Source organism: Prionailurus viverrinus, chromosome A2 (genome assembly GCF_022837055.1).
Source record: "Prionailurus viverrinus isolate Anna chromosome A2, UM_Priviv_1.0, whole genome shotgun sequence".
NCBI lineage: Eukaryota > Metazoa > Chordata > Mammalia > Carnivora > Felidae > Prionailurus > Prionailurus viverrinus.
This window is the reverse complement of record NC_062562.1, coordinates 20,713,588-20,731,261: the sequence shown is the minus strand read 5'-3', so window position 1 is coordinate 20,731,261 and position 17,674 is coordinate 20,713,588. Positions and strand designations below refer to the sequence as shown.

The 17,674-nt window shown below is 54.8% G+C and overlaps 2 protein-coding genes across 4 annotated transcripts in view; both read left to right on the top strand.

The window, feature by feature from the left end:
- STIMATE (STIM activating enhancer) overlaps positions 1–17,674 on the top strand; it is a 60,474-nt gene that overhangs the window by 39,081 nt on the left and 3,719 nt on the right. The window contains exons 4-8 of one of the 3 annotated variants that reach the window (XR_007150463.1): positions 1,684–1,805; positions 6,427–6,539; positions 7,577–7,654; positions 8,433–8,582; positions 10,443–11,932. Coding sequence is in view for 2 of the 3 variants with exons in the window: in XM_047850725.1 (XP_047706681.1) it covers positions 1,684–1,805; positions 6,427–6,539; positions 7,577–7,951 (610 nt within the window). In the remaining variant the exon portion in view is untranslated. The other 2 variants (XM_047850726.1, XM_047850725.1) reach the window with 2 other exon arrangements.
- Positions 14,341–17,556, top strand: MUSTN1 (musculoskeletal, embryonic nuclear protein 1). The gene is made up of 3 exons (XM_047850727.1): positions 14,341–15,873; positions 16,965–17,097; positions 17,257–17,556. Exons 1-3 carry the CDS (start codon positions 15,865–15,867, stop codon positions 17,361–17,363), a joined length of 249 nt encoding a protein of 82 aa, XP_047706683.1. The 5' UTR covers positions 14,341–15,864; the 3' UTR covers positions 17,364–17,556.

The following is a 17,674-nucleotide window of genomic DNA, read 5'->3' as shown; positions in this document are numbered from 1 at the left end:
TTGCTCTGCCCTGTGACTTTTTACAGGTGGGCTGGGTTGGGCTGGCCCTGGGGCATCTTGGGAGTCTGCAGACCTGAAAGGAAGCCGGCCTCAGCTCAGGGAAAGCTCAAACAGAAGGAGACAACTGCTCCCTGTGGCTGCATGGGTCCCGTGTGCTGGGGGCTCTGCTCCTTCCTCTGGACAGCTTTGTTGGCCAGTGGGGGGGGGGGGGGGGGTAAGCTTTCGTGACTCTGAGGAGCTATGATTCAAACAACACATTTGTGTAGTATCTACTAGGTGGCAAGCGCTGTTCACATGTGTTAATTCATTTGATCCTGCCCTACAATTTAGATACTTTGGTTATCCTCATTTTACAGCTTGGGGAACTGAGGCACACAGAGAGGATGTAAGTTAAGTTCTCATGGCTCAGTAGTGACAGAGTGGAATTTGAAGCTGGCCAGTCTGGCTCGGGGCCCACTGCTGTCTGGTGGTCTCATCTGTGCTGGATAGAGGGTATGGAGCTTTCTGTCTTTGTTCCCAGGGCCTGGTGCACAGTAGGCATAAATATTTGGTGAGGGAATGAACTGACGTGTGTATATGTATCAGGTGTTCTTGTTATTTTCAGGGTGAGCCTCAGATATGAGAACCACTTGAAACCAATTAGATGTAAGCGTCCGAGAGCAGTTTAGCTTAGGGCCAGCTGTGAACTTGGAGAAATTGCCTTGGAAGCAGTTGCTGTGCTTTGGTCTCTGGTCTGAGAGTGACCCCTTGTGATTTTAAAGAGGAAGGGCAGACGGGAGAAACCACCTTCCCCTCTGGTTTTCTTGCCACTCCAGGGCGCCCCTCCAGTATCAGTGTGCTGTGCATGTCGCCAAAGCCTGGGCCTTATCTTAGGGTGGGGGCTGTGAGTCTGCATAAAATGTCTGAAGCCTCAGAAAGTGGAAAGTGTCACAGTTGATCTGTGGCATCTGGCACTACTTTGAAGGCTTTCCGAGCCACTTGGCATCCCAGAGGGCTGTACCTGACCCAGTGATGGCCTGTCTCCTGCTTTGTGTGGAGAACTGGGGCCTGTGATCAGTAAGATCTGGGTACAGGCCCTCGAGGGAGGCCCTTTCCTTGGTGAGGGAAGAGGTGCGTATCAGACACATGGGAACAGACCTTACAAGAACACATGATCAAGGTGGGAGTGCTCTTCCGACCCTCCTCCTCTCCTTCTCCTGTCATCATGCCTTTTCCATGGGAATAAAGCTTCTACTCCTTAGAAGTACTTGTACTTGCCTCCATGGTAGGCTCTGAATCTGAAATATGGGGATGAACAAGGGCCACATGGCCCTGACCTGGAACAGGAGCACTGTCTCGGGGCTTTGGGTGGACTGGACCGTCAGGATGTGAACAGTGTCATGGAACAGACTTCTTTTACTGAATTAAGTTCTGTTTCCCTGCTGACTCCCTTGCTGTTTCCAGGCACTCTGTCTTATGAGAGGTCTTCATTTGCTGGGAGTGTTTGAGGTCTTCCAAGTTTCTTTGTCCCTGAAGAGTGTCAGCACACTGTCGTGGGGAGGCTTCGTTGGGGTTCCTGGGAGTGAGCCCCGCAGCCTCTTGCACGGGCCCCAGAACAGGCCAAAGTACCAGGGCATCAGGCTTGAAGTTGGCCCACCAGGGGCTCTTGCTTCCTGACAGTGCTGCTATGTCCTCTCCTCCCAGGTACCTCATCAACTTCCTCCTGGACGCCACCGTAGGCATGCTGCTCATCTACGTGGGCGTGCGTGCTGTCAGCGTCTTGGTGGAGTGGCAGCAGTGGGAGTCTCTGCGTTTTGGCGAATATGGTAACGTAGCATGGACATTGGTAACATAGTATGGAGTGTGGGGGGCGCTTCCTAGAGGGGGCTCTGCTCCTTGTCCCATACAGCCCTCCAGGCCAGTGGATTCAAGGGTTCAGGAGCCGGTGATTGTCTCCTCTGTGTGCTTGTGGGGCCAGTTCTGGTCCCCTGCTGGTATCTGAGTGCCACACGTCTGAGGTGGGTAGGTACACATATCAACTGCCACTAGACGGCAGGAGCCAAGAGACCCTGGACACAGGGAGAGCCACAGCATTGGCCTCTTCCACCAGAGGGCACTGGAGGCCACACCTGCTGGCTGTAAGGCCACCTCACTGTGCCGAGCTTCCCACTGAGTACACACCGCCTGCCCACCTCGTTAGAGAAGGCAAGGGATGGCTCTTGGTTTGGGAGGTGCTCAGTAGGGAGCTGGCCCTCTTTGTGCCGCATGTCTGTGCTTGTCCTGCCATTGGGCCATTTCACTACAGGGGCTGCAGGGGCAGGATGGAGGATTCTCCCCTCCCTGGGGCCAAGTTGCCTTGCTGTCTCCTGACAGTAGGCTGGCCCCCACCAGTTTCTGGCACATACGGCTGCCAGGGACACCAGGTGCATCCTCCCTCAAAGAGACGTGGCTTAAAACAGGTGACCTCTGGCTGCTGGCTCATCTTTGACCCACCCCCCCCCCCCTCCCCTCAGGCCCCAGGGACAATGGCCTGGGCAGGAAGTTCCCCTGAGGCTGTCTCCCAGCACAAACACATCGCCCTTGACTTCGACTTCGTACTCCCAGGGAAGCGGCTGGCTGTGGCCTGAGCAGGGCTGCAGAGACAGGTGCCTCCTTCAGGCCTTGCCACACCCTGGGAATTCAGGACCACCTTCATAGATGGTCCCTACTGTTTGGGAGCAGGAGCTCCTGGTCTCAGTGGGAACAGCATCAGCGGGGCCTTGGCCACATAGGGGCACACACAGAACAAAATGGAAGGAATTCTGGACCTCCACTCTGTTTCCTGTTCATACCTTCCACAGAGCTCCTGGGTCTGGGCCTCAGGGCCGGTCACTCCTAGATGACTGAAAACTCACAAGGTACCAACATGTAAAAGGAGCCGATGCATGGAGCTGGCTCTGAGTGCCTTGGGTATTTCTAGAAATCTTAAGTAATTGTTTGTCTCCGTTGAGGGGAGATGAACTCAGGGGAGGGCTTTTCTTAGCCCCGTTACTCGATGCCTGGTGAGTCACGGACTTAAAGATAGTGTCTGACACACAGTGTGTGCTCCTGTGGTTCAAGAGAAGGCTTCTGAGAAGCCCCGAGTCATGACTCCTCAGCTTAGAGGACACACTCGGACCACAGCGGTGCCATCCTCATTTATAGGCTCATGCCCAGAGAGGTTAAGTGACACAGCGAGCCAGTGCACAGCTGAGGTGGGGCGGGGGGCGGGGGGGGGTCTCCTCTCCCACCAACTCCAAGGACGGTGCTGCTCACTGCTTGCCACTGAGACCCATCGTGGAAGGCGGGGCTCTGGACTGCACTGTGGTGACCAGTGCTGTGGGAGGTGCACCCATGGCCCCTTGATGCCTCGCGGGAGGGGAGGCCAGGCTGGCCCTGTCACAGCAGGCACTTCACCCATCCCCAGCGCGTCGGGGAGGCAGCGGCTGTCTGAGCTGCTTGCTTCCGTGCGGTCCTGTCTTCCCACCACTGCATTTAGGAACCGGAGTCTTCAAGCCGGGTGTCTCCAGATGTAGCTGCCCCTTATCCAGGACCGTCCCGAGTCCTCCCTCCCCAGGCTGACGGAGGAGGACAGCGCATGTGATGTTGCCTCATTTCTGTTTTTGTCCATGTTACCGGTTTCTATCGCTGCTATAAAAAGTTACCGGGAAATTAGTGGCTTCAAACAACACGGATTTCTTGCCTTACAGTCGTAATTCAGACATCCCACGTGCGCCTCCCTGGGCTAAAGTCAAGGTGTCGGCAGGACTGGTTCCTTCTGGAGTCTCTAGGGGGGCACCCATGTCCTTGCCTTTTCCCGCTCCTAGAGGCTGCCTGCACTGCCTGGTCGTGGCCCCTTCCTCCCTCCGAGGGGCCCGCAACCGGTCCTTTCACGCGGTATCACGCTGACCTTCCAGCACCTCCTTCCAGCTTGAAGTGCCCTTGCGAGCACTCTGGGCCCACCTGGATACTACAGGATGCTCTCCCTTTCTTAGAATCGGCTGGTTAGCGACCTCCCTCCCCTCTGCCAGGTTACCTGACACACGCACAGGTTCCTGGGACTAGGATGTGGTCTCTCTGTGGGACCGTTATTCTGTCTCCCGCACCTGTTGACCAGCCCACTGCTTGAGGCCATGGTTCCATGTAAGCCCCAGAGCTCTCTTCTCAGCTAAGCGGAGAAGAAGGGCTTGTTTTCTAGGTGCTTCCTTTGTCCCTAGAGGAGAGGGTGAACTTGCTGACAAGCACCTGGGACTTGAGGAATCAGCCACGCGGCCCTGAGGGGTGAGACGAGATCTAGGTGACAGGTGTGCTTACAGTCAGATGACCAGGCAGCTTCTCCCCAAGCGGAAGCCCTGAAAGTGGGGTCTCTGCCCCAGGGCACCAGTGGTTTGTGGGTTTTGCTGCCTGCCCCTGTCCTAATGGCCCCTTCCTGAAGCCTTGAGAGACAAACATGTTCTGTCTGTTTGTCCCCTATTCCTGCGATTTATCCTGAGGAACTTATTCAATAAAAAAAACACCCATGTGTGAACCTGAGGCTGTCCAGTGTGGTAAAAAGCAGGACACATCGAGAATGCCTGACGTGTCTGTTTTTAAACGATGAGACAGTGGGGAACGTCTGAAAGGCTCTCAAATGAAACAAATCTGAAAAACAAACCGCACATGTGCCCATTCCAGCTGGGGCTGCATGTGGTCCGGACACAGCAGAGGAAGGGACGTGTGGGAGCAGGTTTGCACAGGTTTTTTTACATTTTTTTCCACCATGCTTTTTATTAAAGCGTGTAAATGAAACAAGCCGCAGCTGCAGCTAAGCTTTGAGGGGCAACACGAGGGGAGGGAGGAAAACACGTCCCCCTCTGTCAGTCACCTCAAACTGAAGGGCAGAGGGAGCAGACACACAGAGCAAGTGGGTTTTCTCTTGACATTAAGTGTGGCCCCTTGTTCTGTTGACTTTAAACACGCCAGTCCCCATTCAGAGATACTGCCTGCTAGTGCTCTGTCTCCAATCTTAATGATTTTTAACAAATATTTTGATTGGTTGTTTCTGAGAACTTTTCTCAGTAAGGTCACGTAGTTTACTGAGGGGATTACAGAACTCCATTAAAAGTCTGGCTAGGAGGGATTGTGCTTCTGAAGTGGTTTCTTGGCTCAGCTGCGTCTAATCCCAAAAGTGAAAGTAGACAGAACGAGCTCAAAGGAAGGCCCTTTGGCTCTTCTGCATGCCTTCTGTACCCTTCTCCCGAGGCTTTCCAGAAAAGGGAATGGCCTGATGTTGTGTCCATTACAGCTGCGTGAAGGCATTCACTTGCTCTTCCACTGGCAGGCTCTGGCAGGGCTGGGGCCTGTGACAGGGATGGCTACGGAAACCATAGACTCCAGCGAGAAGCTGGTGCCTTCTCTCTGGGTCACGTTCTCTTCTCACTGCCTATATTAGGGCCTTTGCCTCCCCTGAAAAGCTACCGTCTACCCTGCTCTTCTGGTCAGCGGTGGTCATACAAGTGCAGCAGAGCTCCCAGAGCCGGCCCCGGGGGACCCCACCGCACTCTCCCTGCGTCTCCCACTTTGGGGAGGCATGTGTGGCTCCCTGGGAGGCCCATCCTGTGGGTTCTGCCTGTCCCTGAGGATACAGATCCTTCCCTGGGACTGGTCCTCCACGCTTCCTTCTAGTCCCTGTTGAAACATTCTGGAGGCCCTCCAGGGCCTGCGTGTACCCCAGCTTGGACTGTTGGGATTTCTCCATTTCTCAAACACGGTGACTGATGGGATCACAGATGGACCCTTGGCACAGCCCCAAGGCACAGCCCCTCACTGCTGCCCCCTTGCTGTGAGGGCTGCCCACTTTTCTTCTTTGTCCCCAGCCAAAGCTGTCTTGGGCTGCCCTGTGTAGACAGAATCAGAATGCCTCCAGTCCGAATTCTGCCTTCAGGGCTGAGGGCGGCAGGGACAGCCGGGGAGGGTAGGTGGGGGTAGCAGATGAGCAAAGAGGTTATCTGCTGCCATCGCAGTCACAAACATCAGCCAGCCCACAGATGGAGGAAAGGATGGGTGGCACCACAGTCACTGGAAAAATCAACAACGGATAATAATAGCAGTCTTGCTTCACACAGCTCTGCCAGTGGACAAAAAGAGCCAGCTCTCCGAGCCCCAGCAGGGAGCACTTACTAACTTTAGTTTTTTTAATTATATCTTAGAATCTCTTGAAAGAAATGCCACGCTGGTATCTCCAAATTAGGAATTCTCTGATTTTGTCTAAAACACTCACATTTGTCTACTTGCACTGAAGTGATTCTTGGTGCTTTCAGGGCTCATTAAGTGGCTTTAGAGCCAGCATTCTGGTGTGAGCTGGAGGCGTGAGGGCTCACAGGAGCGTGGGTACGGGACAGAGGTGTGGTGTCCGGGCCCCACATGACTGCACACCCACTGTCCCCACAGGAGACCCTCTGCAGTGTGGAGCCTGGGTTGGGCAGTGTGCTCTTTACATCGTGATCATGATTTTTGAGAAGTCTGTCGTCTTCATCGTCCTCCTCATACTTCAGTGGAAAAAGGTTTGCCTCTTGTCCCTTCTCTACCAGCTCCTTGGGACACCAAGCAAGGTGGTACTTTTTCCCCTACCTCCCACACATTCCCAACCTTATTAGAAAACCAAATTTGTTGTTTCCTTCTTTCTTGCCTGCATGAATGCAGCCTGGATTCCACGTGATAGGGCCTCCTGTCGAGAGCAGGAGCTTGTTTTTCCACTTAGCCTCCATCTCCTTGGATCACGCAAACGTCTGCTCTAGGTTAAGCTTTGGGATACGTAATGGAAGTAAGAGTCCCTGCCCTCGGATTGCTTACTGGCTGATGCGGTCTTTAGGCCTCATGACTGCAACCCTCAGGAGGGTGTTCTCTACATCTGCACATGTCCTCACGCACCCGTCTTTGCCAGTGGTTTAATTGAGCCCTTTGGTGGCACAGGAAGCTCCTGGTTGCACGTTGTTCCCAGGGTTCCCTTGGCTTTGCCCTCTGGCCCCAGTGCCCATTTCCTCCATGTGGCCACATGAAACCAGCCAAAGAGCCTTCGGAAACAAGTAGCTCAGAACTTGGCTTTCCTTTGGTTTTATTTGTATCTGCTTTTTATTTTTTAAGAAAATAAACCAAGGCTTTTCAGAGCTGTTGTCCTTTGGGAGGTGGTTGGGGTGCAGGACTTCTGTAAGAAAGTGGCCTGGCACCTCATTGCTAGTGTCTGTAATGAGCATCCACTGACCTCGCTCCCTCTATCTCCCCAAAGCCTCCCCACCCTCCATGCCTCCTGGTGTGTGGTTGTAAGCCCACTACATTTCCTGAGTCCACAGCCCTGGGCAAGCTGTGAAAGCCCTAACTGCTCCAAGTGCTTTCCCTGGCCTGCCTTGTTAGCAGTCACACTTCGGGACGGCCTGTGCAGCCCTGGGCGTGAGGTGCTCTACCCATCAGAGTTTGGGGGACTGTGGTCTAAGCTATGCCGCCCTGCTCAGGGCCTCATGGATTGACCCCTGCAGCCACCCCCACCCTCAGGTGCCTTCCCTGTCGTGTCTCCCTACCTCACGGAGTCTGCTTCTCTTTACAGGTGGCCCTGTTGAATCCCATTGAAAACCCAGACCTGAAACTGGCCATCGTCATGCTGATCGTCCCCTTCTTTGTCAATGTCAGTGCCATGTTGCATTTTCCTACCCCCACGTGCTTTCTGCCTTCCAGTGTCGCATTCACAGTTCAGAGTCTGACAGAGAAAGCCCCTTTTGGCCCCCACGTCCCTCTGTGTGAGCATTTGCCCTCTCCCCACCCCCACTCCAGACATGAAGATGGCAGGATTGCTTTCTCAACAGGCACACCCCATGCTCCAGGCCCCCTGTGCAAGATGGAGCGTCCCGGGAACTGTCTTGCCCTCCCTGCCAGGGGACCTCCCACCACCGAGGCCCACCACATGCATGACAAGGATTTCTAGATCAGGATGCCAGGCTTCTATCCCTGTCGTTTACACAGAGCTCCAAGAGAAACTCACAAGCACACTGGCTAGAATTAGGAAACAGTGAGAAGAAATGCTACAGGCACCTGGGGCTGACAGACGTGGCCGACGATGCAGACCAGCCACTCAGCCCGTGGAAGGAGCCCCAACCAGGAGCCCAGAGACCTTGTTAGTGGCTAAGGCAAAGGCTCAAGGCAGGCTGTCCCCATCAGTCACCACCACTCGGGGTGAAGAGGGCCAGGGCTTTCTTGCCGGTTCTCTGATAAGAAAGTAGAAACAAAGGAAGTGGAGAGTGGGTGTCTCTTTGAAAGCTTGTGAAAGAGAGCAGGGGGACTGGATGAGGGTTTCCTTCCCCTTGTCCTGGACATAATCTGGAGCAGGTAGGAGGCATGCCAATGGGGTCTGCTCTGCTTTCACAAATGGCTTATCCCGGAGTAACGCTCAGGTTCCCTCCCCACAGGCTTTGATGTTCTGGGTAGTGGACAATTTCCTCATGAGAAAGGGGAGGACGAAAGCTAAACTAGAAGAAAGGGGAGCCAACCAGGACTCGAGGAATGGGAGTAAGGTCCGCTACCGAAGGGCTGCATCCCATGAGGAGTCAGAGTCTGAGGTAGGGCTGAGCCCCCGTGCTACCACCCGACCCAGGGAGGTCTCTGGTCTCTGTTTGCATCTGGTCCTCTCAGCACTAGCCACGGGGAGGGAGAAGAGGCTGACAGCTCCATCTGGCAGGGACCCATCCCTACAGCCCCTGGCCTTCCCAGGGCAGGAAGGTGGAGCACCCAGTGTGGTGAGGGCTCCGACAGTCCCTCCCCAATCCCTCCAATGGAGGAAGACAGGGAAGGGAGGGGCTGCCTTTCCCTGCTTTTCCTTCCAGGGAAGCTGGCACAGACACTCCTGAGCCTGATCATTGACCTTTAAGCATTCAGGTGTTTGAATCCCTGCCCACCACTACAGAGCAGCGGAAGTGTTGGCTGAGCCCACTAGAAAAGTCTAAAACGTAGGGGTAGCCAGACCTTCCCAGGGAACCTCACCTTCCCATATTTTCAGGTTTCCTACGTTCAAGGGTTTGGACTTGGAGGAGACTGGTGGTCATAACTAGGAGCATGGAGGCAAAGTTACACTCCCTGGGCAGCCTGCACTTCTGTGTGCTGCAGGGTGAGGCCAAGGCTGCCTCCTGAAAGGGCCTTGTCAGCCCCCAGGGTGGGGCTACAGAAATGGCTGAGGTGACATCTTCCCTGAGAGACCTTCAGACTGCATGAGGTGAACGTGCCTGAAGAGCTCTCTGTAAGACTGATCGTTTTGAGATTGAGGTGTTAACAAAAGCCCTGTGAGGACCCTGGAACAGTCTGTTTAACTCCTGGGGGCATCCTGGAGGGAGTTTTGGAAGCTGGGTAGAAGAGCAGGACAGAGGGTAAGCCCATGTCTTCTCTAGGGGTGCCTAGGATCTGACCCGGGGCCTGTCGTGTTGTAAGAGCCTAGTGAACATTGGGTGAATGACAAACAGCACTACAGGCAGAAGCAATGACTCATGAGCAGTCGTGCTCATGTGGTGTGGCATCTGGGCAATGTGAAATCCATCACGGCCAGAGTGGCCTGTGTTCCTCAGGGTAGGATGGGATGACAAGAAATGAGGTATAGGCAAAGGTCTCGGTGAGACAGGCAAGGTGCTTTGTGATTGGGGCGCACATGTACAGGCAGTCGGGAGCCAGAGAGAAGGTTTAATCTGGGAGCCACCAAGGGAGTGGTCCAGGAAGAGGTGATGTCCCCATCCTGCCCCCGGGAGAGCATGAGCTCATGGTCCCCTGTACAGCTGCAACTGTCCCTGTCCTTCTGTGGTGCCCAGAGGTCTGCGGAGCCAGGCAAGTGGTGTGGCAGGTTGGCAGTGAGTGAGTTTGCCCTGGATGCCCTTGCTCCGTGGCCGAGTCATTCCAGGGATTCAGAAGAGTGAAGGGCTCCTTTTGTCTTCACAAGTTACAAATTTGGCTTAAAGCAGCTGCTCTGAAACCCACCTGCCTCGTATGTGCTCCACAGATGTTTTCTTTTCCTCTTGAGAAAGGGGACCCTTTTGTTTGTTTTTGCTGTATTGAAGGCAATTTCAAAGACCTGTGATGCCCCTGGTCAAGATTGGGCTTTTTTGCCAGGATGACCTTAGGTTGTGGGTCCTTGCTGAGTTTGCTCTGACTGGGGTTCCGTTCCAGCCGGAGGTTGGATGGAGAAGTGGGGAGCACCCCAGAGAGGCGGGTATGTCAACTCGATGCTGGTTTCAGTAGCCCGTGAATATCCTGAGAGTAAGTGAAGTCTGGGGTGGTCTCACTCTGTAAAGGGGCCTCCCATCACCCTTTCCTCAAGAAACACGAGACCAGAGGCCTCCTACAGGGGTAGGCACCCTGGTGCTGGGTGGAGGGAGGGCAAAGGAAGAAGGCACCGCTGGTGGTGACGCAGACCGTGCCTCCCCCGCCCCCCGCCTCAGATCCTGATCTCGGCCGATGACGAGATGGAGGAGTCTGACGTAGAGGAAGACCTGCGCAGACTGACCCCCCTAAAGCCCGCGAAGAAGAAGAAGTACCGCTTCGGGCTGCCCGTGTGACACACTCCTGCGCTGGGGTCAGGTTTGGGGGCCCAGCCGGCTGCCGGGTCCTTCCTTCCCTCCTCCCTGCCCTTCCTCTTCTACCTCCGCCCCTCTTGCCGTCTCCGCCCGCTCCCAGACTACTGTGACTCGACAGAGGGAGGACGGGCCGGTGCCGAGGGGTTTGCGGCAGCCGGAGGCTCCCACTCAGTTGCACTACAAACACTGACCAAATATGCAAGCGAGGCATTTTGTCTGTCTGTCGTTGTCCCAGACGGTGTTGTGAGGGACCCAGAAGCCCCGTCCTGTGTCTGGCTGGGTGGCATCGAGGAGGGAAACACGCACACACACAGGCTGTGGGCAGAACCTTTCCGCAAGGCTCTGGGCGCGTGGACACATAACACGTTTGGGGCTAAAAGTCACTCATTGACCAAGTTGGAACCGCAATGCTTTCTTACTCGAAATGGCTTTGTAACTACTGATTTCTAAAGCCGGTTTTATGAGCTGTCACAGTGTTAATGTTTTTTGAGTATGTGTTTATTTCCTATGGGACTAATGGGCAAAACATAGATTTTTTAAGTCTTCCGTACGCTGTTGACTTTTATATTTTTAAGTTATATTTTCATACTATTGTATTTAAAAACTCTTTTTAATCCCCAAAGAAATGGGTTTGTTTGCCTTCCATGAGATGTGAACTGGTGGGAAGAAAAAGTCAAGAGTTTTGTTAATTTGGAATATTTGTAGGCAATCTGCGATAAGATGAGGTAAATGGTCTCAGCAGGAAGGGAGGTGAAGCCTTATCTGAAAGGAACAAACCCAGTGAGTCTGTGTAGGGCAGGCCTGACTGGGAGGCAGCTGGTCTGAAGGTCGATCTAGGGCCCCGGTGCGTGTGGGACAGGAAGTGCTCTGTCCAGTGGCTTGGTTTTTCTGCTGGCAGGTAGAGGTTTTAGTTAAATGTGATCAAGAAAGGAGCCTAAGAGGTCTGTGTCCAGAGAAACTGAGACCTCGAGGCCAGCCCTGTGTGTTCCCTGTCTCTCTTCAGAGCCTCCAAATCTGTAGTTTAAAATTCAGTCTGGGCCTCCTTGCCTCCCACTGGTGCAGCCTTCAGAACCAGCTGCTGGACCAGCCCCAGGAACTTCCCCTCAGGCTGCCCTCTGCCTGTTGTCTTACTGCATCCCCTTGTTTTGCACAATAGTCTGAGGAGCCCCTGCCTGCCCAGTGATCCTGTTTCTCACGTCCTTCAAAGATACAGGGCAGCTGGGGACGGGGCAGGTTGAGGTGCAAGAGCTTACCATCTGCCTCCACAGGTAGGCGAGGTGCTTCTAAGCCCATGTGCCCTCCCTGGGGAGCGGCCCCACTCCTCAGCATGGCCACAGGCCCCCGTAGCTTTAGGAGTCTGCTGACCACAGTGGAATGGGTTGGCCTGGGCACTTGCCCTGCTGTGGAAGCAGCACGGTGGAGCAGCCAGGGTTTTGTCGCAGCCCAGAGGCAGCCACAGAAGTTAAGGAATAGATAACTACACCACTAAGGTGGAAGCTGGAAGTGAGACAGGTGCAGAGAGGCCACCTGGTCCAGAACCTTCCTTTTAGACCTACATACAAAAGTGCTGCCCTTACGTAGATTGGGTCTGAATTGTAGCGTGGGAGCCAAACTGTTAAGCCCTGGGCCTGCCTCACCTTTCACATCCCACCCATGGGCAGGGCAGGGGGAGTGGGCTGCTCAGCCCTTCTTCCTGTAGGAGTCTGGACCCAGAGGGCTGAGAGGAACTGGGACCTGTCACTGCCGTGAGCAGCGACTCTGCAAAAGTGGGCATCTGCCGCAGGAGGCAAGATTGCGTGCAAGACTAGAGGCTGTGTCCGCTTCTGCCCTCATTTAGGCTGTTAACCCCCTCCCGTCCCTGGCCACGGTGAGGTGTCTGCCCTGGAGAATCGGTGCTGGGGAAGACCAGAACTAACGCTGTGCCTGCTGCACATCAGCCCCTCGTGGCATTGCTGGCTCCCTGTACTTTTCCCTTCTGTTTCATTTTGTCTGAACAACCTGTGCCCATCGCTGTTTCCTGCACCTTACTGAGCTCAGAATCAGAGATGTGCTTTCAGCCTTAAGCTCCAGGCACCGCGAGTGGAGAGACATAGTCCATGAAAGATGGAAAGTAGGGGTTATGTAAGCCTCGACAATCTGCTCTTCCGAAGGCCCTTCCCAGTGCCTGCTGGGCAGTGGGGTTTGGGGGACAAAGTGGTGGAGAGTGAGTGGTGGTTTTTCCCTGTATCCTGATTTTCAATAAGGGCTTTAGTCTCTGAGCCGCAGTCATAGAGCTAGCTGACTAGGGGATGAGTGTCTAATCATAGAGGGCCTTGTGGTGTGTGGGACTGGACAGTGTGGGCTTTCCTGTTTGGCCTTATCTTCCTGTGTGTGTGTGTGCATGGGTGTATAACACACAGACACACACACACACACACACACACACACACACACACACACACAGAGTTTGTATTCCCTGGAGTGTTTCCTGCAGTCACTGGGGGTTTTTCTGTGGTACACTGTCCCAGGAGAGACCAGATGCAGAGGGCCATGGTCAGAACTTCCCCTGAGCTGTCCTCCCTCCCTCCCTGGGATGAGTCTCCTCTCCACCTGCCCCAAGGTGCCTTACGAGGTACAGCTCTTTACCCAGCCACATGGCAAGTGTCACTGTGCTTGAGAAACCATGAGACACCAACTGGACATTGTGTGCTATCCATCTGATCTGTCCAAGCGTGGACCTTGGCCAAGCCATGCATGATGAAAGCTTATAAGTCAAGGTCATGAACAAGTTTCTTGTAACTGATGGAAATAACCTGATGAGGTAAAACTGTCACATCTCAATGGAAGGAATCATTGTTGGCCTTATTTCCTTTTGTTGTCAGTGGCATGTGGACAGTGGCAAAGGGGGATGTTGGTGAGATCCTGGGCAGCAGTGGCTTCTTGGTCTGCTCAGAAGACCTTCGAGATAAGGGCCCATGGCCCATTAGTTAACCTACAGGTATGCTGGTAGCCTCCTGCCTCAAGCTTTAACTCATGCCCCTTCCTGGCAACAGGGAGTCCTAGGCGAGTATTGTCCTATCATGCCTTTAAAGGGAAAAGATAAGGCTCAAATCCTAGGCAGTGTAGTCCTGTGGCCTGCAGCACAGAGGCCCCGTCTGTCAGCTGTCCAGGAGCCCACTCTGGCCTCCAGACAACAACTCACTGGCCTTTTCACAGCCAGGCCAACGTAGACGGCTCTAGGAACTTCTCATTGGCCAAAGCAGCCACCTTGTAGGGTGTAGGGTTGGCGTTGAGATGTTGCACACACTTCCAGCCAGGAGTGGAGAGCTCTCTGCTTTGCCCTGTGCGGCACTGGCAGCTCTGAAGGGCTTTGCTCTTGGTGAGGGACTTCTGGTCCAATGGCTGTCAGCTCCTTGAGCTCCTGGCTGGGTGGGTGGGTTGGTTTCATTTGATTTCTCTTTTCATGATGTTTCTTAGAACTCAGACCAATGTGAGCAAACCATGGCCTATTTCCACTGCCCTTCTGGTGGGGGTGTTTAATCAGTGATGACTCACAGAAACCCATTTTTGAAATGAAAGGGAAGATGATGTACTTAACATTGTACAATGGTTTACAATAAAGTTTCACATCTTAATACATTTTTTTTAAAAAAAACCCATCACTTGTGGCTGTTGGTTGTGTGTTCTTTGGAGTTGAAACAGCTTAATGGGGTCAAGAAGATTTGCCCAGTGAGTTAGAAGATTCTCCCCCAGGAAGCCAAGTGTGAATGAACCTACATCACCTCGTGACACACACCGGAGCTAGAATCTGCCAAGGGAACAAGCTAAAAGTACTCTTGCCTTTTCCACTTACCTGTTAAGGCGAGTAAAAGCTGCTTTACCTCCCCCTGAGGAGCAAGCAGTACTGGGAAGTTGAGGGGTGAGGAGCAAGGCCACGGGGCTGGGAGGCAGGTGCCTCTCTGGGCAGAGCCAGCTGGGGTGGTGGGATTGGGGGCAATGCCAAAGCACCCTTCCCAGGCTGGGCCCACCCTCGGTGCCTTTCGGCCCCGTTTGCAGTCCTGGGTCCGTGCCCCTGAGCGCTGGTCTCAGATGGAGCCTGGCCGTCCTCTCATTGCCCTCCTGGGACTTGGAGGGGGAGATTGGAGGCATGACAGCAGTGGAGTGGTATTCAGGATAACCAAGTGTCAGTGCCTGGTAGGGTTCTGTCTACATGGAGCCTCCAAGAATAAAAATAATCCCCACCACACACTGACCAGGAGCTGGAATGTGGCCAACCTCCCACCCACATCCCCTCCCCAGACCCATCTCAGGTGGAGAGTTCTGCCTTGCGCCCCGAGGGTCTCCCCTTCAGGGATGGGCTATTAGGAGCTAGCAGAAAGCTAAATGGCCTTCAGGAGAGACCTTGGGCCTGTCCCTCTCTCCACAGCTCAGTGCCTGGAATGGGCTTGGATCTCGCCCACCTGCTTTCAGCAACCTAAATGTCAGGCCAGGCACCTTTGGGTGACCTCACCCAGTCAGAGGCTCTGTGCCCTTCCCTGCCTACACTCACCAGTGCCCTTACCACAAAGCAGGTTTTCTTCTGGTCCTTTCTGGGCACTTTACCTCTCGCCTTTTGTCCCTTTGCTACCCTTGCACTAGGAGCCAGGCAGAGGGCAAAAACACAGATGAAGCAGCTCCCCGAGCTTCTCACAGCCTCAGCTGCTCACCTGTGAACCATGGGGGGCTGTGCTCACTGTGAGCAAGTGCTCCCAAGTGTCACACACAGGAAGCTTCTGCTCTGCTGCCATGCAGGATGGAAAGTCTCTTTCCTCTGGAATCCATAGAAGGGTAAAAGAGAGGGAAAAATAAGCTCAGAGCGGTCCAGCCTAGCCCAGGGCCCTCCCTTCCCTCAGGGACACCCACCCCATTGGGATGGACTCTCCCAGGTGGACAGCTCAGGCTGCCACACACATTCCAGGACCCACGCTCATAAATCCTCATTGCGCACTGCCAGGCCTGGCACCTCCCGCCTGCATAAGAGCACCTGTTCTCGAGGGCCCCGGGTCTCCCCAGCTGTCCTTTTCCACCAGGGCTGTGGCCCCCCAGGCAGCAGTGCTCAGCGAGCCCCTATCATCTCTAAGAATAAACTCTGAAGCTGCAGGCTGTGCGGACCTGAATCATCGGGAAGCCCATCGAGGAGGGGAGTGGCTTTCCGGGACAGGCAAGTGGACTATATAAGCCCCAGAGGGCTGGCGCTGCCCCGATCTCTTCCACCGGCTTCTGCCTGCCAGAGGGGAGCCTTTGCAGCAGCTCTCGCACAACGCCCACCATGTCCCAGGTAGGAGGACCCGGCACAGGCCGGGTTGGTGCCGGGGGGGTGGGGATGGACAGCTGGACACTGTCACCTCTGACAGTTGTGTCCTGAGCTGAACTGCAGGCGTAACGAGAAGCTCTGTGAGCCCCTGGGAGGCCGGGACTCAGGAGGGGCAGCGCTGGGCCCCAGCTTGCCGGCAAACCCCCATTTATCTTGGGTTTGGTGGTGTTCTGTGGCTTGTCAGCAGGGTAGAGACAACATGTATGATACTTCAATTTGTGTCTGCCTTTGTGTGTGAAGAAGTTGACCATAGGACTCGTTTGTAGCCATGTGTGTGTGTGTGTGTGTGCACGCCAGGCGGGATCTGTGGGTTCATAACTTCCCCCAGGCATCTCCCTAGCAGGATATATCTCGGTGCAGGGGGTGTACTGTGTTGCCGCAGAATCCCAGCCCAGACTCAGGGACCAGGAATTCCCTGCACCTGTCCCCAGGGCTTAAGAAGGAATGAGGCCTCAGACTCCTGGGCGCCTGGGGTTGAATGGTAGGATAAGCACTGAGTCTGAATATCCCCAGTCTGGAGAGGGATGGACTTGTAGGTCAGTGCTAAGGCATGCTAAGTGGAAGTTCTCCTTGCTACCTGCTCCATGGGTGGGTGCTGACTTCGGACCGACTTCACGGGCATCTGATTCTTCCACCAGATTCCCACCCCAAAACGCACGAGGCAAATGCCGGCAGTTTGGGGGAGACAGAGACAATCCCTGAGGGGCCCTTGCCACCCAATGAGCAGATCTTGGAATTTACCCAAGGAAACTCCACTCAAAACCAGCCCCTTTCCCCTTTGCCCTTCGTTCCCAGGCCTGAGCCTGGCCAGGCAGGCAGTGTCAGGCCACAGTAGCCATGGTCCCCATGCTCCTGGTCTGTGGGGGAGGTAGAGAGAGACGTGGAGGTGGGGGTGGAGCACGGTTGGGAGAGCTTCCTGGAAGAGGAGTGCAGCCTTAAATCGGCTTGAGTTCAGTGACCAGAGAAGAGGGGTCTCAGGGCCAAGGCAGTGAGGTAGGAAAGGGCTTTCACCCTTGAGGCCTCGGGTTGTAAGATGAGGTTCTGGGCTCTCCAAGGCTGGTGCTCAGGAGGCCCCCATCAAGAAGAAGCGCCCCCCCGTGAAGGAGGAAGATCTGAAGGGGGCCCGTGGGAACCTGGCCAAGAACCAGGAGATCAAGTCCAAGACCTACCAGGTCATGCGGGAGTGTGGTGAGTATCCTCCTGGGCAGTGGGGGTGGAGGGGGGAGGTGTCAGTGGGAGGGGGGATGGGGGGAGGGGTCCCAGCATCCTTTCCTGAGTCCAGAGCTCCTGAGCAGGGGGGCGCTCCCCACAAATGCCCCTGCCCACACCTTCCCATCCTGCCCACAGAACTAGCTGGTTCCACCGCCCCGTCGGTGTTCAGTGGCACCCGGACCGGCACCGAGACCGTCTTTGAGAAGCCCAAAGCTGGACCTGCCAAGAGTGTCTTTGGCTAAGAAGTGCACACCATTCCTCTCGCCACTGCCAACTCCTAGATGCAGGAGCCTTTCCCAAAAACTTTTTTTATGCCAGAATGCACCTTCTCACCTGCTGCCTCTGGGACTGCCGCCTGTCCCTCAGAGCCCTGGTCACTCAGCCCAGGGAGTCTGCACCGGCACCTGGGGAACAATAAAGAGGATGCCCAAGTGACTCCGGCATTTGGAGGGTGTTAGTTGGTCACCAGCCATAGCCGCTCAGTGTAGGGGAGGGGCAGGTGGGGTAGGGGGTGGGGCATGTTCTATACCCTTTGTGGGCTTTTGGGAGGTCC